This window comes from Hipposideros armiger, unplaced genomic scaffold, assembly GCF_001890085.2.
Source record: "Hipposideros armiger isolate ML-2016 unplaced genomic scaffold, ASM189008v1 scaffold_11, whole genome shotgun sequence".
Taxonomy (NCBI): Eukaryota; Metazoa; Chordata; class Mammalia; order Chiroptera; family Hipposideridae; genus Hipposideros; species Hipposideros armiger.
The window spans coordinates 1,916,465-1,943,331 of record NW_017731361.1 but is presented as its reverse complement, the minus strand read 5'-3'; the positions used below and the strand labels follow the sequence as shown (position 1 = coordinate 1,943,331).

General features: G+C 46.8%; 1 protein-coding gene across 2 annotated transcripts in view; it reads left to right on the top strand.

The window, feature by feature from the left end:
- The window catches only part of SIL1 (SIL1 nucleotide exchange factor), a 200,420-nt gene that overhangs the window by 45,945 nt on the left and 127,608 nt on the right, over nt 1-26,867 (top strand). The window contains exons 2-4 of one of the 2 annotated variants that reach the window (XM_019661014.1): nt 5,067-5,201; nt 7,836-7,945; nt 14,820-14,955. In XM_019661014.1, the coding sequence (XP_019516559.1) occupies nt 7,874-7,945; nt 14,820-14,955 (208 nt within the window). In that variant the 5' untranslated portion in view covers nt 5,067-5,201; nt 7,836-7,873. The remainder of the gene's footprint in view (nt 1-5,066; nt 5,202-7,835; nt 7,946-14,819; nt 14,956-26,867) is intronic. The other variant, XM_019661003.1, reaches the window with a different exon arrangement.

Here is a 26,867-nt window from a genome sequence, read left to right as displayed (position 1 = left end):
ACATAAGTTGTGTCTGATGGGAGTTGGTTCCTGTAGAGTTGGCTTCTCTGCTCCCTCCCTCTGCTGCTGTGACTGTACCCATCTCTAGCCTGAGGATGTGTGTGTGTGTGTGTGTGTGTGTTGAGGGATAGCTCTACACCATTATAGCAACCTATTGTATGGCATCAGAGAATCCCTTGATAGGGCCACTTGAGTCAGTTCTTTTCTGCTATTACTAAGAATCTAGTGAAAATGTTGAAAAAATTGGATTTAGAGAAGGAGCTCCAAGTCTCTAAACTTCGGTGGACCCACTCAACCTTTCAAAGTGCTCTACCCTCAGGCCCCTGTTTTTTCACACGCGTGCCCTCTTTTGAAGGCCCTCTGGCTGCCTCATGGCCAAATCCAGGGTTTTCTCGTTCTTATTCTGAGTGATGCCTTGACATTGTTGCCCATAGCTTGATTTTCTCAGGATCCTCTCCTCTCTTGACCTGTGTAATTCTGCACGATTCTTGTTGCTCCTTGTCTGGTTCCCTTGCTTGTTCCTCTTTCCATTCCTAACCTCCAGCCATGACTTTAAGACTATTCTTGGCCCATTGTTTCTTTCTCTCTAAGGTTCCTTTCTAAGACAGGAATTTTATTCCTGTTGCTTCAGCTATTACCTCTGTGCTGATGGCACCAAAATTCTTGTCCTGCACTAGCCCTCTCTGCCTCTTTGTCTTCAACAGTTATGAAGTTGCCAGAGCCTTCCTGAATCCACTGACAAGCTCTGTGCATAAAAGCATTGAACCCTGTTTATTCTATATGTAGATAGATATTGAGTGCCTGTTGTGTCTTTTGGATCTTTAGCAGTCCAAATGAAGATTGAGTTTTAGGCTCCTTTCCAGCATTCAGATTCTTTGAAGGCTGTGGCTGAGTAGGATAGGTCTGGAGAGGGCTAGGCTGGGCTCACTTTTATTCAATCACTCTGCTTGTCACTTGATTTCTTTTAAATGAAGCAACTGCCTTTTGTCTCTGAGATTGCAGTTTTTGCTAATATGCTTAGCTACGTTCTTGAAGGTCTGTTCTCTTCCCTACTAGGGTAGGGATAAGATTGATCATGTCCCCCACCTTTTGGAGTACAGAGTATTGAGAAGGGGTCAGGACTGCTACCTTCCTGTCTTTTTTTTTTTTTTAAAGATTTTTATTGGGTAATTGGGGGGATGGGAACAGTGCTGGGGAATTGGGGGAAGGGGAACAGACAAGTTGCTGTCATTTTGTTCTTCAGTCTATCTAGTTTTGGAGGACGTTGCTTCACTGGCCCAAGTTGGCACCATCATTGCGCCCTTCCCGGGCGAGGCAGATCAGTCGCCGGCTTCTGGATGGCCACTCACTGCGGCTGCTGGCTGCTCACGCTGGCTGCTGGCTACATACGATAGCCTTTGGCAACCCACTGCCACAGGGGCTGCAGCCTACGCCGTCGCCGGCGACTCATGGCAGCCCAGCTCCAGGTTGAGCTGTTGTTCAGCATCTTAGCTGTGGAGGGCAGTGTCACTGGCCCTCATAGGTGGGATCCGAACTGGGGCCCTCTGGCGTCCCAAGCCAGTTCTTAACCATCGTGCCACTCGGCCGGCCCTGCTACCTTCCTGTCTTATCCCACCCCATGTTGCCCTCCTTCTAAGGCTCTGGTCCTAGCTGGACCTGTGGAGCCCTTCTTGGCTCCATGTGGTCTCTTGTCCCTGTGTTGCCACTGAAAAGGCCTCTTTTGGGCTCTCCCTTACAGGCTGCACAAGTGGGTTTTGGTTTTGTAGCTCCTTGGTCAGGTAGAGGCTTGGGTTTGTTGTGAACCTTCTACCCTCTAACAGCCTCCTCCGATTACTTCTTGGATGCCTTGGGTTTATTGCGAGCAGTCCCCATTTGCTTGGCCCTAGGCATGACTTCAGTGTTCGGGGCAGACCCTGTTCCCATTACGTAAATGGTCAGTGTCTAAGGATGCTCTGAGTCTAGCCTCTCAGCCACTTAGGGGCTGGGTGGGTTAGAAACCACATTTCTTTTACTGTTCAAAGGCTCTTTTCACTTAGTAATTGCTGTCTACTTCCTGACTTTCTGTTTAGTTTAAGTCTTAGGGGGAAGAAGCTTGTTTGCCTGACTACTCCAAACTTATTTCTCTTGTCCTTCAAATTATTCTTTAAAAATCTGTTTTCCTAAGCCTTTGTACATTGTTCTTTCTTGTCAGGGCTGTCCTTTCAGTGTCCTCTTTGCATTGTTTCTTCAGCTTCGTATTTATCTGCTCAAATTAGGCAGTGATCTTCTGTTTGTATAGAGGTGAGTGACTGTGTGTGTGTGTGTGTGTGTGTGTGTGTGTGTGTGTGTGTGTGTATGAGTTTGTGCAGCCCATAAATAGTAATGAATGTGTGTCTGGGAAGAGCTCATTCTCTAACCTTCAGTTTGTAAAGCAGAAGATTATTTTACAGTTGTTGCTGCAGCTGGTAGTTTTACATGATGGTGGCCTGGCTCTCTGGACACTAGTATGAGTATGCCGGGAAAGCACTGAGTGCTCAGGCTGGGTCTGCCTTGGGGCTCAGCAGAAAGTTGGCTTGGGGCTCTCCATTTTCATCTGTGGGTTTTTTCTCTAATATCTGTTTCCTTCACCTCCTGGGAGTAGACACCCAAAAAAAGGCTTTGGTCTTAACGTTTGAGGTGTAGGGTCAGCTAGAGGGCATGCAGATTCTATAGGAGGCAGGAGCTCTGGAGAGTTGTTCCAGGATGCCTGGCCTTGACTGTCGGTGGGTCCAAGGGAAAGTCATCATGTCTGCTCTAATAATGACATGATAACTAGGTGCCAAGTGCCGTACCAAGCAGTTTCTATGCATTGTTTTATTGAATCCTCTTTGAAGTAGGAATTCTTATTATGCCCATTTTTAAGTGAAGAAACTGAGGGCTAGTGAAGGTGGTGTTCAAGATCACATAGCTAGGAATTGGCAGAGAGAGCCAAGAATTGGCCTTAGGGCTGTCTGACTCTTAATTCATGTACTATATTTTCTACCCAATATTTTTATCTCTTTGCTTCAATTTCCTCCTTATAAGATGAAGGTAGGAATTCTTGCCCTTTTACTATTTCCTAAAGAATTGGGGAAGCAAATACATGGATATACACTGTAGATTAAGAATGTGAGCATTTTATAAGCTGGAGTTCCAAGTGCTCCCACGCAGGCTGCTGAGGTGGCTCTACCTGCTGAGGACACTTGTGACCTTTTCCTGATATCCCTGTGCTGTGTCCCCAGCGATTGGGGATCAGCCACTGTCCATGGGGCCTGCCAGCCATGTCAGAAGCTTCCAGAGATCCAGCAGTCCCAGTCCTCCTTACTTTGTTGGCTTTCTGCCATCCTTTCCTGCTTTAAGAGAAGACAGAAGTTATGGGAGGATGCCTTACTCGCACAGGACCCATTACCCACCCCCAGTCCTGTCTGAACTGAGTGAAGGACATGAGGTGCCAAGGGACACCAGGCTAACAAGTCCAAGGGCCTCTTTTCACCTGCGTCCCAAGCATCTTCTCCAGGCTGCAGTAAGCTGGCCATACAGATTGCTGAGGGCCTCCAGCCTCTATTTAAGTAGAAGTACAGCCTACAGATGGCCAGTTTTGATAGAAAAATGAGCATCTCAACTACCTTATTATTTCTTTTGTCCCAAAGCCCAGGATACTTAAGGAAAGAGTTACTGGTGGAACACTGAACTAAGTTCCCCTTTCCTGGACTGAGTGATGGTATTTTAAATCATAAGAAGGCCTTAAATATAAAGATCTAGGTCTGTCCTCCATTGAGAGCCGAGAATGATGGGAAGATTTGTTCTGTAGGATGTGGAGAACCCAGGGTTTGTGGGTGGCGAGTGGTTTGGGGAGGGCACTCACCTCAGGCCGAGCGTGCCAAACTGTGTCTCAATGGGATGGCATGACTTTGGCTTTACTCATGTCAGGGTCTGAGGTTTTCTTTTGCTGCTGCTGCTGCTGCTGCCTGGGTCCCTGCTTGGGATGGTGGGCCATCCTAGCAGAACATAACTGTGTGCCACTTCCTTTTTTTCCTCTTTCCCCCAGCTTCAGCATAAAGCCCAGGGAAAACTATGCCTACTTGCTCTCCAACCCCTACATCTTGAATAAGAACCAAACTAGATGACATGGCTGCAGGCCAGGCCTGAAGAGGACACCACTGCCATGCCTGCTTGCACTTGTCCTCTGAATAGCCTTGCAAAGCTTGGAAAACTGTTTCATGCCTTTCTCCTAGCCTCACTTCTCCTAGGTCTCTCCCTATGCACCTCCCAGCCCTCCATGTTCTCTCTCTCCCTGTTTCATGGAAAAAATAAATGGAGGCAGTGAATTGGTCAGGTGTGCAGGCTATGTAGAATTATGGGGGAGAGATGAAGGATCCATTTGTGAATTGATCTCTCCTCCTTTGTATTGGCAGAAAATGCTTCTGAAGGCATTAATGTTTGTGCAGGAGATGGTGGCGCTGGAAGCCCTGTGGGAGCTGCCATTTCTCTCGCCGTCCCTCCCTCCCCCCTTCCCACTCCAGGAGGTGGGGAGGCTGCTGTTTGTGCCTCAGCTGCCCTGGCCTCGTCTTCCTCCGTCCCTTTTGGGCCGCCTTCTCCTGTTCATATGTCTTCTTTGCCCTTGACTTCTTCATTCTCATTTATCTCTTCCTCTTCATCTTTTTCTCCAGCACCAGTTCCAGTGTTTATCCCTGGCTGGCAGAAGGGAGCATCTAACCCTGTGTGTGTGTACATGCATATACACATGAATACTCTCATGTAGGGGAAGGGAAATCTGTGACTTTTGGGGATCATCTTTGTTCTCATTGATTGTGTGTTGCCCTGATAATGCTGGGTCCCCCATTTTGGTTTTTTATTCCCCTTTTCCCCACAGCCAAGGCTGTAGGGATAAGAAAGGCATTTTGGGACCCATCTCCCTTTCCAGCCTTCTCACTCCTGATGTGGCAGCCTCTGCCCCTTGTTCATCCTCACCCAGCCTGGCCCTCCAACCCCCCCCCCCCCAGCCGGGCATGGCCAGGCACCTGTCCAGAACCTAGTGCTGTGCTGTGAACTCACTACCTGTTTTTCAGTGTGGTTGGTGCCCCAGGGAGCCAGGTTGCTGGGGGAAGCTCATGTGGCACTCAGCCGTGGCACTCAGCCGCTCCATTTTGTCGACAAGAAAAAGAGGGGAGAAGCTGGCAGAAAGCAAAGGCTTTTGCTGCTGGGTGAGTATAGCAGCTATTTATAGCACCCAAGCTTTTGCTTTTCCATTTGGCTGTGCTTTTTTAGCACAGTGCTGGTCCAGCAGGGCTGTTTTTCTTCGTGTTTCCAGATGTCCTTAGGGAAAGTTTCTGTCTGCCCTGAGAGAAGGTGTGGGCTGGGCAAGAGGGTAGTAACTGCTGAGAATGGGTTTAAGCAAGGCTTTCCGTCCCACTACCATCATGTCACAGGAGCAATCTCTTGAGGTAGAACATGGAAGGAGTATGGCAGGAACAGGAAAGAGAAAAGGTAAACTCCATGCTCTTAAGAAAGGTTCCCTCATAATTAATTCAGCTAAGCCTCTGTTGAGTAAATTGCCTAATGAGGTGTATTGGGGCTGAGTGATCAACACACAAACCTTTATAAAGGTCTGGGCTAATACTGACATGTTTTCAATTTTTCTAAGGCTTTTTTTGGGGGGGCGGGGAGGGTGGTCATTTATTTTGTTTTCCTTTTTGCCTGTCTTTCCTATATCATTCGCCAATTTCTACTAAGTTCTCTTGACTTCTGCTCTGGTTTACTGACCAAAGTTTTTTCACCACCCCAAACAGAAGCTCTGTACCTAGTAACTCCCTTGGTAACCTGTAATCTAATTTCTGTCTCTCTGAATTTGTCTATTCTACACATTTCATTTAAGTACAGTCATACAATATTTGTCCTTTTATGTCTAGCTTATTTAACTTGGCATAATGTTTCCAAGGTTCATTTGTGTTGAAGCATGTATCAGCATTTCATTCTTTTTATGGCTGTATAATATTCCGTTGTATGTATATACCACATTAAAAAATACATTAATCTGTTGATGAACATTTGCGTTATTTCCACCTTTTGGCTATTGTGAATAATGCTGCTATGAACATTCACATGTACTTAAATATCTGTTTGAGTCACTGTTTTCAGATTTTTTTGGGTGGAATATATACCTATGAGTGTAATTGCTGGATCATATGGTAATTCTGTGTTTAGCTTTTTGAGGAACCACCAAACTGTCCCACAGCAGCTGCACCATTTTATATTCCCACCAGCAATGTATGAGGGTCCCAGTTTTTCTGTATCCTTGTTAACATTTGTTATTCTCTGTTGTTTGTTTAATTATAGTCATTGTAGCAGATTTAAAGCATTAACTCATTGTGGCTTTGATTTACATTTCTTTAATGATTAATGATGTTGAGAATCTTTTCACATCCCTATTGGCATTGTGTATCATTTTGGAGAAAGTCCTTTGTCCGTTTTTAATTTGGGTTGCTTGTCTTTTTGGTGTTGAGCTGTTGGAGTTGTTTATATATTCTGGATATTAAACCCTTATCAGATATGTGACTTGTAAATATTTTCTCCCATTTTGTGGGTTGTCTTTTCATTTTCATGATATTATCTTTTGACATGCAAAAGTTTTTAAATTGTGATGGAGTTCAATTTGTCTTTTTCTTTTATTGCCTATGCTTTTGTTGTCATAGTTAAGAAACTATTGCTAAATCCAAGGTTATTAAGATTCCCCCTATGTTTTCTTCTAAGAGTTTTAGCTCTTAAATTTAGGTCTTTGATCCATTTTGAGTTACTTTTTTGCATATCATGTAAGGGAAGGGTCCACTTCATTCTTGTATGTGGATATCCAGTTGTCCCAGAACAGTTTGTTGGGGAGACTGTTCTTTCCTCATTGAATAGCCTTGGCACCCTTGTTGAAAATAATTGATCCATATATGTGATTATTTTTGAGCTCTGAATTCTATTCCATTGGTCTATATGTCTGTCTTTATGCCAGTACCACACTGTTTTGATTACTCTAGCTTTGTAGTAAGTTTTAAAATCAGAAAGTACAGTCCTCCAACTTGGTCCTTTCTCAAGACTTTTTTTGGCTGCTCTGGTCCCTTGAAATTCAAGACGTATTTTAGGATAGGCTTCTTTATTTCTGTAAAAAATACCCCACAAAGAACAGTCATTGGGATTTGATAGGGATTGCATTGAGTCTGCATATTGCTTTGGTAGTATTGACATCTTGATATTAACTCTAATCCATGAACATGGGATAGCCTTTCATCCATCATTTTAATTTTAATGGCTACTAGGGCCTGTATTTTGGTTTCTTTGGCTGTTTGAAAAGTGATGTGAAAGGCTCGTGGCTTGGGAATATTGAACTTCCCTGGTTTAGGGGATGCTAATGGCATCTGTCTTCAGATATAACAGTAGGTATGGTTTAGAAGTGAATGGTTATAAAAGCTCATGCAGATTTGGACCCATGTCTGTCCAAACACAAATCAATTGGTTAGTTTCCTTTCTCTGTACCATAGCTAATACCACTCTGCGTAACTTGGTAACAAGTTGATCATGAGGAAGGAGGGGACCAGGGCTGTTATAGCTCATGGAGGAGTCCTGGTTGATTCAGTTCCAACAAAGGCATATCTCCCCCTTGGCTGGCTGGACTCCTTATGGGAGATGGAGGCTTACTTCAGATTGATCTGCCCCTGTGGGAGAAGACCTGTGATACCTCCATGTGGGAAATGTCTGACATCCATTGAACAAGTGGCGTGGTGGGAATCACAGTGCTGGGGGATCAGGCACCAGCTTCCTGCTGACCTTCTGTTTTCTGTGTTTACGTTCGTTAGGTCTCCCTGTGCCTCCCTAGGGCCTGCCCCTATCTAGGATGGATCCCCTAGGCATGCTGCTTGGGCTGCTGGTGGTCTCCTGCTTCACCTGCCTCAGTCATCAGAACCCAGTAAGTATCTTTATCACAAGTAGACGGATCCCTGTTGGGTCCACCAGGGCTGCTGTGGGGGTAGGGTGAGCTTTTACCGGTATTTTTCTTACAGGGATGTGGCCAGTGCTCGGTCACAGAGTCTTGTGTACTTCCCCTCTATCCCTGAAACCTCTGGCCTCTGTTTAAAGCTCATGGTGCAGTTTCTTTTTGGGGAAAGTATGATGATGATAATGATATTATTATTTAATAATAATAAGCTTGCCATGTACTAAACATTGTTATTAAGTGCTTTATATGTACTTTATTTAGTTCCCTCTACAACACTATGAAGTAGACAGCTACAATTGTTATCCTCATTTTGAGAAGGAAGAGACTAAGGCTCAGAGAGATTAAGTAAGTTGGCCCAAATCATGCAGCCAGCTTGTGGCAGAGCTGGGAGAGTCAGGATTCTCCCCAGGAGCTGGCTGCCTGTGTGGTGAGCATCAAGTAGGACTGTTTCTTCCTCTGCTCCTCTCTTCCTTGTGCTTTCTCAGTCTGTCCATCTCTCTGTATCCCCTTTCCCTCTGTCCTTTTCTCCCTGTTCTTTCCAGGCCTCTCTGCTTTAACCTAGACTTCATTGCTTAGGATTTCTGTCATTGCACAGCAGGAGCAGAATGCCCTAGAACAGCGGTTCTCAACCTGTGGGTCGCGACCCCTTTGGGGGTCGAACTACCCTTTCACAGGGGTCGCCGGGTACTCGTATGTGGGTGTATCTGCATGTGGGCCTGGAGACAGATAGAAGAGCAGTGTCTCAGTTCCTAAGACCATCGAAAAATATTTGTTTTCCGATGGTCTTAGGCACCCCCTGTGAAAGGTTGAGAACCGCTGCCCTAGAAGGTCCCGTGCTTGGCCTGGCTGCAACATGCTAAGGCTCCTGGCCCTGTTTCCTTGGCCTGCCCAGCAACAGTCTGCCCTTGACCAGCTCCCAGTGCCCTCTCGCTACTGTCCCTTGAGGAGCCTTGACTGTCAGCTTTGACAGCTTTACCCTCCCCTGGCCACTTTCCCCAACCCCAGGGGCTCCCACTAAATGTTGGCTAAAGTGCTGGAGGCTTTGGAGCAGGAGAGCCTTGAAATGCAAATGACAATTGTGATGAATTTAATAACAATCCAGCTCAGCTGAGGTTCACCTCTGGCTCATGGCAAACTTCCACCTTCTCTCTGAAGTCATTTGTTTTCCTCTTTGCCTTTCCCCCCATTTTGTGGAGCAGGAGAGAATGTACAGTTAAGAGTCATGAATCCTTTTGAACTTTTAGTGTTCTCTGACTAATATCTTGTTGGTGCGGGTTTTTTGGCCTCTTCTTCAAGGACAATGCGAATAAGAGCCCACTGGCCCCTAAGGGTGGGACTGGCCACAGCATGAAGGTTGGGGCTGTCTTTGGCATAGCCTGGCCCAGAGAAGCACCCAAGTGTCTCAAGGGACCAGGGCTGTTTTCCCCGCAACCTGCAGCTCATGAGGATCCGGGGGCTCCCCATCATGAGTTTTAGCAGATGCACAATTAACAAAAGCGTGCTGATGAATTTACTTAAGGACTGTGTGTTAGTAAGTCCCTTTTGGATAATAGTCCAGCCAAATAGATGAGCTTTCAGAGTCATAATTATTCTGGCCCATTTATATTAGCTCCATTGAGTCTAGTCTCAGAAAAATGTTAATACTGACTTTCATCAACAGAAGCTGCTTTTATCCTTATGTCTGTTCCTAAGCTGTATCCATTTGTCATAATCTTTCATCATGTGCTAAGCACAAGTAGGAGTTGAAGCATCTTTTCTCTCATACCATAAAAATCGCTGCCCTGATGGCATTTAAAATCCAAATTATGCAGCCAGCCACCTTCACAACAGTGAAAATGGCTGGTGGGGGAGGTGGTGGTGGTTATGATCCTTTCTTCAGAGCCCAGGGTCCAGGCAAGTGCTCCTAGAGACCTGGAATCATCCTCCCAGAGGGCCTTTGTGCTGGTTAATGGCCACCCAGGAAAGGTTGGCTGTGTGTATCAGGGTACGATCTGGAGCCATCTTTCCTTTCTGGCTCTTGCTGTGGCACCTCCCTGGGGTGCCATGTCTTAGGAGCAGTGTGGATGCAGAAGTGATTTGGTTGTGTGGTATACTGGCCTTCAAAGACGCAGTGATTGGGGCCGGCCAAGTGGCACATTGGTTAAGAGTTGGCTTAGGACGCCAGCTCTGAGCAGCAGGGCCCTGGTTCAGATCCCACATGGGGGCCAGTGACACTGCCCTCTACAGCTAATGTGGTGAACAACAGCTCGACCTGGAACTGGGCTGCCATGAGTTGCCGGCGACGGCATAGGCTGCAGTCCCTGCTGCAGTGGGCTGCCATAAGCTACCGAGTGTGGCTGGCAGCCGCTGTGAGCGGCTGTCCAGAGGCCAGCGACCGATCTGCCTCACCCGGGAAGAGCGCAATGATAATACCAACATGGGCCAGTGAAGCAACATCCTCCACAACTAGACTGAAGAACAAAACGATGGCAACTTGTCTGTTCCCCTTCCCCAATTCCCCAGCACTGTTCCCTCCCCCAATTCCCCAATAAAATCTTTAAAAAACAAACAAACAAAAACGCAGTGATTAACGAGGGAGGTGGTAGAATCCAGTGGAAGGAGCACAGACCTTTGGTAAATACCGTTTTCCCACCTACTTTGGCATTTTTACCATTTCTGAGCTTTCTTTCCTTGTCTTTAAAATAGGATTGGTTCCTCCCTCTTAAGATTTTAGTGTAGATTCAATGTGATTATAGATCTGTAGCTCCTAGCATTGGGATTGGCACAATAAGGTCAATGATGGTCAATAAATGTCAGCTGTTATTTTTAGTAAGGGGGCGGCTGCTTCTAGGGTCTAATTTAGGGCTCAGTCAGGCACGCTCCTATCCCAAAATGTTGCCCCTGCAGTCTGTCTCTGTCACATCGTCTATCAACCTACCATTAGAGATTCATTCATTCTCTTGGATCTTGAAAGCTTTGATCTTTAAGAATCTCTTATTCAGATACAAGCACAAGGAAGTGTGACATGGTAAGCTGTTGTCAGCTAACACCTTAGCTGGGATTTCTTGCCAGTCAGTTGAGAGGAAATGGGTGGCAGGGAGAAGAGAGTGCTGAGGATTCAGCTTAGAAGGGAGCCCTGAGAAGCCAGTGGAGAGGGCACCGAAGCATGGGATTTACTCCACAAGTGACCAAGGGCTGGCCAGCCTCTCTCACCTCTTGGCCTTCTCTCCTGTTCAGGACACTGCCCAGGCACAGAGGGCTAGTCTTGGCTTGTCCTTTATTTGGGACTGTGGTTTCTCATCTGGTCCATGAAAGCCTTCGCTTGGGAAGGGGGCCATGCCGATAGAGGTGCTAAGATGATCTCATTGCCCTTGCTTCATTCTTTCAGTATCCAGGGCACAACCATTAGGACACATGACTAAGAACAGAAACACAATGAGCTTTGGAATCAGGCAGGCCTGGACTTCAATCTCTGCTCTGCGTTTCCCACCAGTGTGATTTTGCACAGGCCCCGTATGCATCCCCTGCTGTAAAATGGGAGTAAACGTATGTGCTACACAGATGAAACGTGCATGAGTTGTGAGTTTCGGAAGGCGCTGTAGCCCAGTGCTGGGCATATAGCAAGGGCTTAGTAAATGGCAGCTGCTATTGTCATTACAACCTCATCCCCATGATGTGGCTTTTCCTCCAAACCTTTTATGGAATTTCTCTTTTGAACTGACTGTCTAACTTACAGTATGATCATATGACTGAACCGCCCTCAGTGCTTGCCAGCTGTGATTTGGGCAAAAAGCCCGGTCACTTGGAGCCAGATTCGGTGAACCAGGGTGAGCTGGTCAGACAGGGGAGCACCAATTTTGTATCTCCCCCACTAAAAACTGAGGTATGCTATAAAATAATGACAGACTGTGTGAGTGTGTGTTAACATCTGGTTCAAAGGTGATAACCAGAGGAAGCTCATAAAACATTGTGAGCAGTGACAGGATTGTTGCAGAAGTGTTTGGCCTTCTTAGGGCTAGAAGCATGTGGCTCGGTGGTTCATTAGCCTCCTTCTAATCTTACCTCTTATTTATTTTATTTTATTTTTTTAGCTGAGCCATCCCGCCACCTGTTGGCAGCTCAGCTTTGGGCCGGGACTCAAACCGCTGTTGCTCTTAACCAACTGAGCCACTCGGCTGGCCCTAATCTTATCTCTTAAACCTACTCTGTTAACCTTGTGAGAGAAATCTAGAAAAAGAGGCTTTCCCAGCCCCTAGTCATCAGAATGAGCACTATCCCTGCCTAGATTTTGAAGAGCTTTCTGCCATATTTTCATCATCACCATTCCCCTTGCCTCTTTCTGCTCTTCTCTTGATGATGAGAATTTGGTTGCTTGCTTATAGCCACACCTGCCAGGAGTTACCTGGCTAATAGATATGCTAAAGTAAGAGTTGCAATTTAAAGCTTATAGATGTTTATTTTGGCCCTCTTAGTGTTCTAAAAATAAAAATCTGGTTTTCTGTTTTCAAGTTGAAGGCCTTCATGACAGTGGTGGCCCAGCTGAGTAGCAGCTGTGTTCCTTAGTCGAGGTAGGAGGGCTGCAGTCTTCGCAGTCCCACCACTCCCTGTTGCTTTACATGTGGCCCACCACACTCATGTACACCCATCCCTGCCTGGCCCGGGGATGCATTTGACCCACACACCTCTGAGGCAAATTTTACTAACGTTCTTCTAGCCTCACAGTCTAGTATATGGTGCTTCAGGCAGAGGCTGACCATCATGGCTGAGCCCCGGGGTACACAGACCCCTGGTACTTAGTGGACATGTCGGTCTTTGTTCTGGAATGGTTAGTACCTGGCTTCCAGCAGACTCAGCTACTGGGGGCTTTCCTCAGTCCAAGGCTTCCAAAAGACATACCTGTCTGTGGGAGGGGGCACTCCTTCCTTCCTTTGTTCTGTGATTACAAACTAAGCCTTGTGCTAGGCATGGGGAATACAGTGGTGAGAGAGACTGACACAGAGCCTGTCCTTAGAAAATCGGCTGGTGGAAGTGTGATGCCCGTGCCCTCGATTGTAGGTGCCTCCTGCCAGTCTGTCTGCTCTTTAGCCTTACAAGCACATCTTCTCTTCTGTTCCTAGTTTTTTTGTTTTGTTTTGTTTTTAGCTCAGATTTGTGCAAGCTTCAGGTTGAAGAGGTAGGAGAGGTTTGAGGGGGCCATTCTGCACAGGTGACCACAACCCAAACCTGGCAAAACAACGCCATGTTGTGTAGTCTCTGTTGAATGTCACAGGACAGACTCATCTAACCTGGAACCCATGGCTGCCTCTACAAGAGGGACAGCTACCGTGTGCACAGAGCTAGTGGTTTACAAGGTAGTATTTCATCTAATATATGAGTTAGATGTTGTTATCTCTACAAATGTGGAAACTGAGGCTTGGAAAGTTAAGTAACTTTCCCGGAGTCACAAGAAACTGGGATTTGAACTTTAGGTTATCTGATGCAGAGCTTGAGTTCTTTACTATTATGCTATATAGTCAATGCCTCTCATTATTTGTGACATGATTTGAGGGCCTCTTCTTGCTCAAGACATTTTCCTGACTGGTCCTTAACAAGATCTGAAATCCTGCCATTACATTTTCATGCCTTTATTTCTTGTTAAAATGTATAAATCCTTGGAGGAGCTTTACATTGTTACCGCCAACACCTTAACATCTTAGCCTTTCCTCCCACAGCTAATGAAAGATCAGACCCTGAGGGACGCAGGCAGGTGGGGGTACCAGTCTGGAGCTGGGGCACTGCTGAAAGAGGAGCATTGTTACCTCCCATGCAGTTAGAATTGTTGGGAACCAAAATGAGATCTATGCAAAGTGCCTAGCACAGGTTTGTGTTCCTAAGAGGGATCCATGGAATATACTCACTATTATTAGGGGAGGTGGAGGAAAAGTGATGGTGGGGAGGTGGGAGGGCTGACATAACCTCCTAGTGTGCTAGTGTAGGTTCCTTCTTGCCCCCCTAAATGTAATTTGCCAGAGCTCTGGAACCCTCTGGTTCCAATTTCCTGAGACCTTACTGTGTTTATGCAAGAGCAGATTTAAAAATGGGACAGAAGGATGGGAGGCTGAGGAGGAGCAAAATGAATAATACTTTGTATTTATCTTGTATCTCTGTCTCCTGAGCTCAAAGTGATCCACACACACTATCTCATTAATCCTTCATGCTCTCCATGGGGTGGAAGGAAACAGGTTTTAAGAAGAGGTTTCCCACCTGGGCTTCTTCCTTCCTCAGCCCCACTGGACTCCCAGCTTGCCACTTCCACGCCTTTCTCCATAGACTGGAATGTCCTAAGTGGTCATTTATGCCCCCTAGGTGCCCTGGGGAATTGCCAGGACCTTACTGTGCCCTGCTAGGCTGCTTAGGAATCATTTGGGGCTCAGCTGCTAGCTTTTGTACATCTGGGGTGGCCATTTGAGGCCTTATTCTCCTGTTCATATATGTTTTTTCTTTTAGAAATCTTTTTAATTGTAAGAGTAATAGGTATGAGTTTTAAACATCAAACAATATTGTAACATATCAAAAGTTATTGTCTCCTTTGGCAACCTCTTTCTCTAGTATGTTTCCTTAACTCCCTGGAGATAGTATGGAACGTTGTGCACTTTTTCCTTATGCATATACCACAGTGCCATATACACACAACATACGCTGTGTTCATTTAACTGCATTGCCTCACTCATACTGGTTCTGAGGCTAACTTTGTGACAGGTCCAAACATGGCTGGGGAGGGGAGGAGGAGCATGGAGGGGACAGAGTACCACCCCAGGCCATTTTCTTTCTGTTTGCTGGTATTTAGCTGTGCTGGGTCATGCCCTGTGTTTCCTTTTCTCTGAAGGAGTTTGCGCTGACCAACCCAGCGAAGAGCAGCACCAAAGACACAGAGAGAAAGGAAACGGCAGCAGAGGAGGAGCTGGACTCTGAGATTCTGGAGGTGTTTCACCCGACCCATGAGTGGCAGGCCCTCCAGCCAGGTAACAAGCTCCGCCCTGTCCCTATGAAACACACCCTGAATTCAGATTGCATGTCCTTTGTCCCCACAGGGCTACTTTGAAGGGCAGCCACCCTTTGGCCTGCTGGAGGGGAACAGTGTGGTCCATCAGAGTGGTGGCTGCTGCTGCAGGGTTCAGGGACCTCCATTTTCCAACAGAACAGAGATTGCAGTGTCTGAGTTCCCTGGAAGGAAGGCAGGTGGTGGGTGGCCAAGCTTTCTGAGCAAGTGATTGAAAACTTTCTCTCCTTGCACTTCTGAAGCACAGGAGAGGCAATGACATGTGCCTCGCTCTGCAAGTGCTATTTTGGGCTCTTCTGCGTGGCTCAGTGCTGCTGAAATATTGTTCACAGGAGAGTCCTGAGTACTGGTGCGGGGCAGGAGTGTTCTTTCGCTAAAAGAACCTGTGCCGAGAAATAGGGGCTGGTCCTGGCCTGGTTTTTAAATGGGGCATCCTCAGAAGGAATAACTTTATAACCCTTTTATGAGCCTGGGACCAAGGCTTAAAATAATAATGAAAGTAGCCCATAGTTGTGGTATTTACCATATCAGGTACTGTGTTAGGTACTTCACGTGCATAATCTTGTTCCATTTTCACAATGATAGGAACTGTTACTATCTTTATTTTCCTATGAACACATTGAGGGGCAGAGAGGTTACATAACTTGACCTCTGTCCTTCAGCTAACTTGTTCTGTGTCATTGACCTCAGATCCTGGACCTACCTTTCTCCCCCTTGACCTTCTAGTCCCAGCTATCCTTGGCCGGAGCCCCACTATGGTGACACTTGGGCCTGTCCTCAGGAGTAGGCGTTTGTGTTCTACACTGTGCCAAGGCGGGTGGCAAGGTGGATGGCAGGCCCTGGCAGCTGCCACAGTGCAGTTTCCTTAGCTCCTTGCCGATACTGTCTTCACTGCCCCTATTGCTGCTGTGCTGGCAGGGGCCGCGTTTGCTGTGCCAGCCAACTATCTGGTAGTAATATCACTCCTGCTGGGCTTGCATACGGGTAGTTGCTGCCACAGAGGAGTGATGAAGCACCAAGGAAGTAGGAGCTAATGGTGTTGGGTAGAGGGAGGTTTTCGGAACAGAGGTGCTGGCTTCAGCAGATCCCACCTCTGGCTCCCCTCCCCTGGGTTCCCTGAGAATGGAGCCCCCTGGTCCTTGAGGACTAAAACTAGAGGAGTTCTCGGGTGGGGAGTAGAAAATGTGGGCTGTATCCACTGGTTTGATGTGGTTAAAGGTACTTATACTATTTTAAACCAGGCAAGTGCCGGAGCAGATGGAGGTCGATGTCGCTGGCTGCCCTCATATCCTCTCTGTTCCTGTGGCACCCTTTAAGGCCCTGGTCTGCAGTGCAGAATAAGCCGGAAAGTTCTGACCCAGGCCCTTGTCTGCCTTCTGGCCAGTGGGGCTGCTGTTAATGGCTAAACAAAGAGCTCCTCTCTGTAGCCGTGGGGAGGGAGAGCCCGCACATGTATGACAAGGGCAGGCTGAGGGCTCTGAGTACCTCCCGGAGAATTAAGAGTGGAACACTGATTTTTACATTTAACTTGATGCCCCATTGACATCACCCTCTGCCTCCTAGTTTCCCAAGAGCCTCTTGTAAATTCTTCTGCTCCAAATTCCCTTGAAGCTGCCCCAAAGGCTGGCATGTTGTGGTTGAACACAGATACTCAGGCCCCACAGCTTAGAAGGCAAAGCATCTCTGGTTCCAGTTGTGTCTGTCCATCTCAAATGTTATTTGCCCCCAAAGTAGGACTGGTGAAGGGAGGTTAGGTGTGAGGCTTGTTCTGGCCTCAGTGTCTGATGTGGGGTGATTCTGAGTTTGATGCTGGGGAGTCAGGCCAGTGGAAGCAGTCAAGATTCTCTTAGGCCCAGGCATGAGACTGAGGTGTTCTGTGTGTATAGTGAGAAGGTTTTGTAGGTATGTCTGTTGGTAGAAAATTGACCTCTCAGTGGTCTATGTGGATAGCTGGCACTTGCCTTCAATCAGAGTGTAATATTTAATTCACCACATTCTGAACGCTGCCTGGGAGCTTCCAACAAAGTTACCTGAAGGTTAAAGGAATGTAGTCAGTCCTGGGAACTTTTGACGGGTATATAAATGGGGAGGTAGTATAATTTAGTGGTTAAGAGGACAGACTTTAGACTCAACTGGTTCTGGGTTCAAATCCTTAGCTACTTAGGGCTTCTTGGGCAAGTCACCAAATCCTTCTGCTCTTCAGTTTCCCCATTGATGATGTGGGGGAAATGTCCTGTTCTTCCTGCTACAGAGGCTGTTAGGGTTCTTGACATGAAGACATCACTTAGCATGCAGCAGTTCTAATTTTAAATGGTAAATTTTCCATTTGTGCCACCCGTTCAACTTGACTGTGGGATTGGATGCCAGTGAGGGTGCCTGAGTGTGTCGCCTTCCTGCCCTTTCTGGCCTTAGATGAGGAAGGGAACTTCTGGTGAGAAGGAGAGAGAGACTTCCATGGTCATGAAATGCTCTCCCTCTTTCCCCCACAGAGATTTTTGATGAGGGAGCAGAAGGGGTCAGTGCAGCATTTCCTGCCTAAGAGTCAGGGACATGGCACAAGAAGGTGGTGATGTATCTTTTGGGGACTCTTCAGAAAGTGGCAAAGTGGCTAGTTTATGTTGACCTCAGTTTAGTACCTTCTGTCCCCGTCAGGTCTCTGAAAGGAGGACCTCAGCTCTGTTGTCCTCAGGCTTCCAGGAAGGAGATACTGGGGTACGTGGCCTGGGCTCATTTGAAGGCAAATTTCCAGTCATGGGTTGGAATACCAGGGGACCAGCCCATGACTTCATGGGCCTCCCGCCCAGGCCAGGTGGGAATTGGGCCCCAGCCACTCAGCCCTGGAGCAGCTGCCTGCCTCTGTTACTACTGTCAGCATCCTCACTGTGAGCTGCTTGTTCCTGGAAGTGATTTTCTTGTTTCTCTCTCTCTCTCTCTCCTGGTTTATTTTGGGATCTGTCTCACCTTATGGAGGCACAGCAAGCATTTGAGTGTGGATTCAGCATCAGCTGTTCACAAGCAAGCAGAGGAAAGCTGTTTGCTGGCGGGTTCTATGGGTCCTGGGCAGGGAACTCAGGAATTTGCCCTGGGGCTGAGGCCTCCCAAAACCCAGGACACTGCCTGTGCACCCGTGATGATAGAAAGCTGGTCACAGCCTTATATGGTGGGGCTCCTGCTCCCTGAGCATTTTCTGAGACCCTATTTTGTGCCAGGTGCTGCTATACTGGTAGAGATATAGACAATAGCTCACATTTACTGAACATCCACTGTGCCAGACATTCTTTGAGGGCAGGTGCCAGAACTGCCCTCATTTTTATAGACAAAACTGAATCTCAGAGAGGAGATTCCAATAAGTGGTAGAGTCAGAATTCAAGTCTAGCTTTGTCTGGCCCTAAGCCTGAGCTCCTGACCATTGTGCCATACTGTTTCTCTGGGTAGCAAAAGGGACATGGCCCTGCTTCCAGCACCTTATGGTCTCACAGAGGATAACAGACAAAAAAAAGGCACCAAAGTGTTTTGGATGTGCTGGTGGAAGTGTCTTGTGCTCGGCGAGGGCACAAAGAAGGAGTGTGGGGCAGCGAGTGCCTTCTCTCTCTCCTCCTGAGATCTTGGTGGAACAGAGTCAAATTTTGTGATGCTAAACCTCCAACCCCAGCTTTAATTATCCTTTGAGCTATGTGGTCTTGGTCAGTTTGATTAGAATCTCTGAACCTGTTTCTTCATCTGAAAATGGGGATGAAAATATCTGCTTCACAGAGATGACATGATGAGACCGCAACAAGATTAACGTGTAAAATGTTCCACACAGGGCCTGGCACATAGGAATGACGCAGATGGTAACCACTTTGAGCACCTCTTGTAATTGTAGAAGTCAAACGTGACTTGTATTCATCTTTTGTTATCGGTATATATTGAGTATTACAATTTTAATACAGTTTTTTCCTTTCTAAAAATGTGTATACATTTTTCTGACACCCTCTGTATATCTTTGCTGCCTCCTTTTCCTGGGGGACCTGAAGGAGAAGTGGAGGTGACAAGGCAGCTGGACAAAGGACCCCCTTGTCCTGCTCATTAGCCAGTGCTGCATATTGCCCCCATGTGGCTCACGGAAGCTCAAACCTGGGACTCCTTACTGACCTGAGCTGACTTCGAGGAGGCTGTGAGAGCCTCTGAAATATTAGCATTAGCACCAAAGCCCACTTGATGGTAGCATGCAGGAAGACCATGCAGGAACATGTTCATGTGAGGGGGTTAGAAAAAAAAAAAAAAAGGAAAAGAAAAATCCAAACCATCAACAACCGATGAGAGCAATCCAAGAATTATAGAGCACCAGCCATCTGGTCAGATCATTTCAGATCTGCACGAGCAATAGGAAGGAATTGAATTTTAAAAACCTCATTTATAGTAGACCAACTACTCTGTTTCAAGTATTTCAGAGAGGAGTCTGATTTCCTGTAGGCACTGGACATCTGTCTGAAGGAGCACCTGCCTCTGGTCTGGGTGATTCTGCAGGATTGTCTCTGTGAGGCCTTTGGCTACAGGTTTGCATGGGGCTGTGTGATTCTCTAATCCTCCCGACACCAACTGGGTGTCCAACAATTCACTTCAATTCTGACCCTATCTACCTGGACTTGGTGTCAGACCCTGCAGTTTAATGGCTTAATGCCCCTGCCTCTACTTCAGATGTATTGAAAGTTCTAGGCCACCTGTACTTTTTTAACAGGCCAGCTATAAATTGGGTGTTCCCACTACACCCTTCTCAAGTTTGATAATTTGCTAGACCAGCTAGCAGAACTCAGGAAAACACTTTAGTTACGTCACTGGTTTATTGTAAAGGGAACAACTCAGGAATAGACAAATGGAAGAGATACATAAGGCAAGATATGGGGGGAGAGATGCAGAGCTTCCATGCCCTTTCTGGGCACACCACCCACCCAGCACTTCTGTGTGTTCACCAGCCCGGAAACTCTCCTAACTTCCTTGTTTAGGGGCTTTTATGGAGGCATTTATTACATAGGTATGATTGATTAAACCATTAGCCATTGGTGATTGGACTCAACCTCCAACCCCCCTCCCCTCCCTGGAGGTAGGGGGAGGGGCTAAAAGTTTCAACCCTCTAATCATGGCTTGGTCTTTCTGGTGACCAGCCCCCATCCTAAAGTTATCTAAAGGCCTCTCACCAAGAGTCATCTCATTAGCATAAACTCAGGATAAAAAAAGATACTCGTATCACTCAGGAAATTCCAAGGGTTTTAGGAACTCTGTGCTAGAAACCAGGGGTGAAGGCTAGGTATATATTTTTTTATTATACCACAGGCTGCAAATGAGGTAGGATTAAGCGACAAAGCTCCCAGTGCCTTGGTGCCACCTCCCCAGCTCTGTGGTTGGAAGGTAGGTGACCCTTCCTTTCTCCCTAGTTTGGAGGGATCTTCCTTATGAGTCATCTCATCCCCCAGGATGTCCAGAGTATGACCTGCTTCTAGCCCAACACACACACACACACACACACACCACCCCCCACCCCTACACCCCCACCTCCTCCCTGCCCCTGGCCCAAGAGCAGTGGGTCTTCATAGCTAAACTCCTGTGGCTCATCAGAGTGGTACAGTGGGACTTCTTGGCTGCCACCAGGAGGTAATGGCCTGAGGCAGGGGTATGGCCTCTGTTGGATGACCTTTCATCCTGGCTCAAGTGCAGTGCTGGCAAGGTGGAGCAGGGGCCGGATGGATAGAGGAAACTGTGCTTTTGGGGTGTTGGGGTAGTCTGTCTCCTCTCTTGAACACAAGTTGCTGTCTCCAGCAACTTTTCAGGATGAGGTTTTCAACAGAGCTCATCTTTGGTGCTACCTCCTTCTGCACAATGCTTTCCTCCTCCATTTTGAAGGCTTTCAGGTCTTCTGGGGATTTCCTGAGAACTTAATTTGTTCCTCCCCTCCTATACTTCTGGCCCATTTCACCCATTATTGCCACCTCCCCAGCCAGCCTTTGTTCAGCATTTTCCACTCTGAGCACCTCCTTTACTCCTTGGTAATATGAGTCAGTCAGGGGAACTGCTTGGGGCATAGCAGGATGCCAGGCCTCTTGAGGCCCATCAGAGCAATTTCTGAGGTTCCAAATTACTCTGTACTTGGAGAGAAAAGGATGGCATGCATGAAGGCACCAGAAGGCTCCATGAGGACAGTTTATATCTTTCCATTTCAGATACCTCATTTCCCATATATGTAGTTCTTCCAGGATGGCTGACCACTGCCCCTTAGCAACCAAATCACCCCCATCCCACACACACACCTGCCCCAACGGGGTAACAGGTGAGGCCAGGACAGGAAGGCCTGTGACCTCCATGGCAGCCACTGCCAAGGGTGAGGCCACTTTGAGACTAGCTGGCTGAGCTCCATGCTGGCACTGGAGCATCTCTGCCTGGGCTTTGGCCTTCATTTACCCGGATGAGGCAGGCCAGGGTCCAGTTTTCAATCTGTGGACTTGGGTGGTAATGAAGAGCAGCTGTTGGCTGTGCACTTTCTAACAAGCATTTGTATGCTTAATGCTCACCCTAGGTCCCTATCCTCCTCTTCCTCTGCTTCCTCCATCCACCTGTTCTCTCTGAGGTTTAATCAAGAATACTTAGCAGAGTGGCACAGCCTCAGCGCTCAGAGATCGGATGCTCAAACTGGCTGCAATGAAAAACTCAGACTGGAGTAGGGATAATGGAAAACTAGCTGCCCAAACCAGTTCCAGCCCTCATGCCTAGGGCTCGGCTTTAGTTCAAACAATCTGTATAGCCCTGACTTCCCTTCTTTCTCTTACTACTGGCCTCCCCCTGCTGGCTAAGACTATCCAGGCTATCTCCAAGCTGGGACTAACCAGATCTGGGAATAGCTCTCAAGGGCTATCCTGGAGCTGGAATGAGAAGCCTTTTTCTAGAACCTGTTCCATTCTTAGTTTCGTCCCAGCACTGGAGGTAGGAGCTAACCAGTAATTTAAGAGGAGATACTATTTGACTAGGCCCTGAAGAGGACAGGTAGGAAGCATGAGTGGAGGGGGGAATGACATGAACAGAGACATGAAAGAGTATATCCGCCTGTCTGGAGAGGCAGGGATCTGTAGGGGAATAATGGGATGGTGGTGGTGGGCAGCACAGGGGAACGGTGGGAGGGAAGTCTGGAGCTAAGGAAAAGAAATGACAAGGCAGTAGATCTAAAGATGTGAACATAAGCAAAAGCGCTGAGTGTGTAGCTGAGTTCATGAATGGAAAAAGATGAGGAAAGGAAAGATAAACTCCTGGGTTTGAGAATAAGTGGGAGAGGTAAAATGATAATTTCAGAGAAAGCCAGATGAAAAATTTGTTTATTTCATATTACATTTGTTGCTCCTATAATGTTTTCAGGTATAGTGTTTGATGCAGGAGATACCCTGGTGGGCACTGACAGGCTTGCCTGCCTGAGCTTATGGTGTAGGAGGGATTCAGATCTGAACATAGCTCTGTGAGAACACAGTGGAGGGAGGGGCCCTGGAGGAAAGATTTCCCAGAAGCAGGGTCATTGAAGCTTAGCAGAGAGAGCTTTTGTGTATTGGAAGGCAGAGGGGAAAGGAACCCGTGTTGATGGATTTGAAATCCCAGAGAGGAGATCATTGATGAGGCAGAGTTTTTTAGGTGGCAGATGGAAAGTCTTGGCCTTGTGAATATGATGAGCTTTGGAAATTCAAAGCAGAGGCTAGACGAAAACAAGGGAAAGTGGGACAGGTATAGAGAGAAATTAAGGAAGCTTCCATTAGATGTCTTCAATTTTCTGAGCCATCTCCTTTGGATGATGAAAAAGGAGGACTCGATTGGGTGCTCGAGGAATGGAAGGTTAGGGAGAACCACTGCAAGGAAGGTGCTTAGACAGTCGAGAGATCAGAACTAAGCATTGCTGACATCTGACATCTGACATTCTGACTTTGTGTTGGGCCAGGATTAGTGAGTTTGGTGATGTTCTAGAGCAATCTAGCCCTGGACAGTGGATAGCTAGAGTGTGAGGAATGATGGACAGATCATTAAGGGGACTGTTGGATTGTCTTTGGGGTTGGTGAGGGAAACCTTTGTCCCTCTGGCCTATGGGGCAAGCTGGAGAGCTTTACCGGAAGCTGCTGTGAACCTGCTCCAACCTTTCCTCTTCTGAAACAGGGAACATCAAGACCCTTGGAGGCTCCTGGCAATGCCCTTGGTGAGAGTGGGGGTGGCACCCCACTAGCCACTGATCATCTAGGCAAGCTTGGAAAGAACTTGAATGAGGCAGAGCTTGTGTTCAGGGGGCTCTTTTGTAAAAGCTTTTTGTTGATTGTGCTCTAATCAGGCTGATTGTATTTCTGTTCATGTTAGGGTTTTGTTTTGTTATTGTTCATAAACTAATAGGTCGTTGATCTTGCTTTATTTCCCATAATATGGTGATTTGGGCAAACAAAGATTGAGTTGTATTTTAATTTCCTTAATTCCAGAATAGTCTGTTTCTGGTTTGTATAATGCAGTTGTTTGAAAAGAAAAAAACCACATTTCTTTGGATTAAAAAGTTTTCAGATTTGATTATCTGTTGCCGTAATTAGTTTATCTGGGCAGAGGTGAGTTTTTATGGAATGGTAATATGGTATATTTGTAGTTTTTTTTTTTTTTGCCTAGCAAAAACAAGGAGACACCCCCTATGCCGCACCCCAGCAGCCCCCTAAATGTTGCATAAACATCATCTTGTTAGTCTCCATTCTGTCTTCTTGATTTTGCCAACTCAGACTTTTTTGTACAGAGGGTGAAGAGGTTGTCTAAATCTCATGGCCAAGAATGATGGAGGGAGAATAGGACCCAGGAACTCTAGCCTAGCTGTTGGAGAAGCAGGAAAACTAACATTTTTGGGGAAAGCCCCTTGTGCTTGGTGCTTTGTGTACATTATTTAAGGGGCTTCAATGTACTCCATAAAGAGCAATTACCTCTTCTCATGGTCTCTTTTCGAGGCTGTGGTTGGTCAGTGAGGGGCCTCTCATCCCATTGCTTTCCCTAGGATCTTTTTTTCTTCTGAAAATAGAAACTGTAGGATCATTGCTTAAAAGCGCTATTCTTTGAGGTCTATGTGGGAACAAAATTATGTGAATTTTTGGGGAAATTATTCAAGAGGATGTAGAGTTAGTCAAGAAGCCCCAACTTCATTTCCTAGGGTAGATCTTAGGGGTAGACCCAGATTTCCCTAAACACAGTGGAGTAAGTAATCCTGTGTGCAGTGTAATTTGAGGGCTATAAACTGGCTTTAAAGTTTCATGGGCTTGACTGCAGATGGAGAGGCTGGAGGAATTGTTTCCTAAAGACCATTAGCATTTCAACCTCCAGTACTTGATCAAAATAGCTAGCTGAGGACACCTGGGAGTTAGGTCTAGCATGGTAGATTTCAAAGGGGGAGGGGCTATTTCTTGCAAAAAGCTGGAAGTAATAGGGGTTGCCAGATGAAACGTTTGCTTTATAAGAGTTCATCTTAATGATGGGGTTAGGTAGTACAGTTGGGAGGTGAAGGGAAATGGGGAGAAGAAAAAGACACGTCAAAGGAAAGCTGTCTTTTCACCTATTTGCTGGCATTGTCTAACTCTGCTCATGTATGTCAGTGAAAGCCTTGATTCTATAATAGTGACTCAGTTTGAACAAAATGTTTCTACCCACCCCCACCCCCTGACTCATTCTTTCGTTTTTTGTTTTTTTTTCTTTCTTATTCCTTTTTATGCTTTCAGTTCTTCTCCCTTCTTCCCTTGCTGCCTTCTCTCTTGCCTCCTTTCTTCCCTTGCTCTGCTGGCCCCCACCTGCAGCTGAGTGGTAGGTGAAAGGGTAGATAAATGTGTAGGTATATACCTGGGGGAATGTTTTATCAATTCTGCCAGCATCAAAGAATGACTTCCAAACCAATCCTTCTAGTCATGTATTTCACTGATCAGTTAGAATGAGAGGAAAAAACACATTAGCATAGCCAGAGAAGGGATTTGGGAAAAATCAAGTCTATGAAAATGAGTGATCTAAAGCATTAAAAACAAATCTTGGAGTGCAGCTTGAGTTCTTTCCCGCCCATCTCCCACAGCCTTGTCTTTTTTTAAAAAAAAAGATTTTATTGGGGAAGTGGGGGAGGGGAACAGTGTTGGGGAATTGGGGGAGGGGAACAGACAAATTGCAGTCCTTTTGTTCTTCAGTCTAGTTGTGGAGTATGTTGCTTCACTGGCCCATGTTGGTATTATTGTGCTCTTCCTGGGTGAGGCAGTCGCTCACCGGCCATTGGACGGCCACTCACGGCAGCTCACGAAAGCGCATGCCCTCTGCGGGCCAGCCCCACTGCAGCCTACGCCAACGCCGGCGACTCATGGCAACCCAGCTCCAGGTCGAGCTGTTGTTCACCATCTTAGCTGTAGAGGGCNTCACTGGCCCTCATGTGGGATCCGAACCGGGGCCCTGCTGCTCAGAGCTGGCGTCCCAAGCCAGCTCTTAACCAACGCGCCACTCGGCCGGCCCAGCCCTGTCTCTTGACACACACCTCATGTACTACATGAATGGATTGTGCCTCAACTTTTCTAAAGAGCCTAATACCAAAGAGGAGGAGGTATCAGCTTGTGTTGCTCATCATTGGACATTTATTTCTAGGCATGACATGGAAAAGAAGCAACCTCAGAAGGGTGGGTTTTTTATCTTTCTTTCTCTCTCTCTTTTCTTTTCTTTCTTTTCTGCATTTTCTTTCTTTTTTGTCCTGTGACTGCAGTGTCTCCATATACTTGCAGAGGCCCTTGGAAGAGAGTTCCCTTGAGTTGAGCACACCATGTGCATGCTCATGTATTTCCCATCTGCCTGGTACTAGTCCGGAGTGAGGTCTCAGGAGAACAATGGCCCCTTCTTTGTCCTTAAGCCAGGAAGGTGATTCTTGTCAAGAGAAAGAAATTTATGGTTGTGCAGGTAGAACTTAGAAATTAAAGTGGATTAGTTTATCTCGTTTGGAAAAAAGACAAAAGCCCAGAAAGTCCTTTCTTCAAAGAGACATGTCCTTCAGAGAGAGAATTGATGGAGGGCAGAAGCCAGGCTGTGTTTTGGCATCTGGTTGTTGCAGAGCCTTAAATATACAGACAGTAGAGTGTTGTAGAGTCAGTCTGCCTGGGTTTATACCTCAGCTCTATCTTTTACAGCTGGGTAGCCTTGGGCAATTACTTATTTCCACTAAGGTTTAATGAAATATCATCTGTAAAATAGGGTTAGTAATACCTACTTGGTTGTTTTAAGTAGTAAATAAGGTAAACATATGAAGTGTTTACTCTAGTGCCAGGTGCATAGTATTATCTTGATAAATGTTAGCTTCTGTTGTTTCTGTTGTAGTAAAAATGAGTGGGTATCAGACAAACCGAAATTAAGGTACTGGCTAAAAAATAACTGACCAGTACTCTTCAAGTATGTCCAAGTCAAGAAAGACAGAGGGTCCGGCCAAATGGTCTAGTAGGTTAAGAGCACGAGCTCTGAGCAACAGAGTCGCCGGTTTGAGTCCCATTCCCACATGGGCCAGTGAGCTGTGCCCGAGCTGAGTTGTCACTGAGCTGCCAACAGGAGGCAGGATGGCTCAGCTGGTGAGAGCACGTGCTCCTAACAACAAGGTTGCTCGTTCAACTCCCGCATGAGATGGAGGGCTATGCCCACCTGCAACTAAGACTGAACAAGGCACCTTGAGCTAAGTTGCCCTGAGCTGCTGTTGGGCGGCTGGATAGCTCAGTGGTTAGAGCGTGCGCTCTTGGCAACAAGGTTTCCAGTTTGACTCCCACATGGGATGGTGGTCTATGCCCACCCGCAACTAAGATTGAACACAGTACCTTGAGCTGAGCGACTGCGAGCTGCCGACGGCTGGTC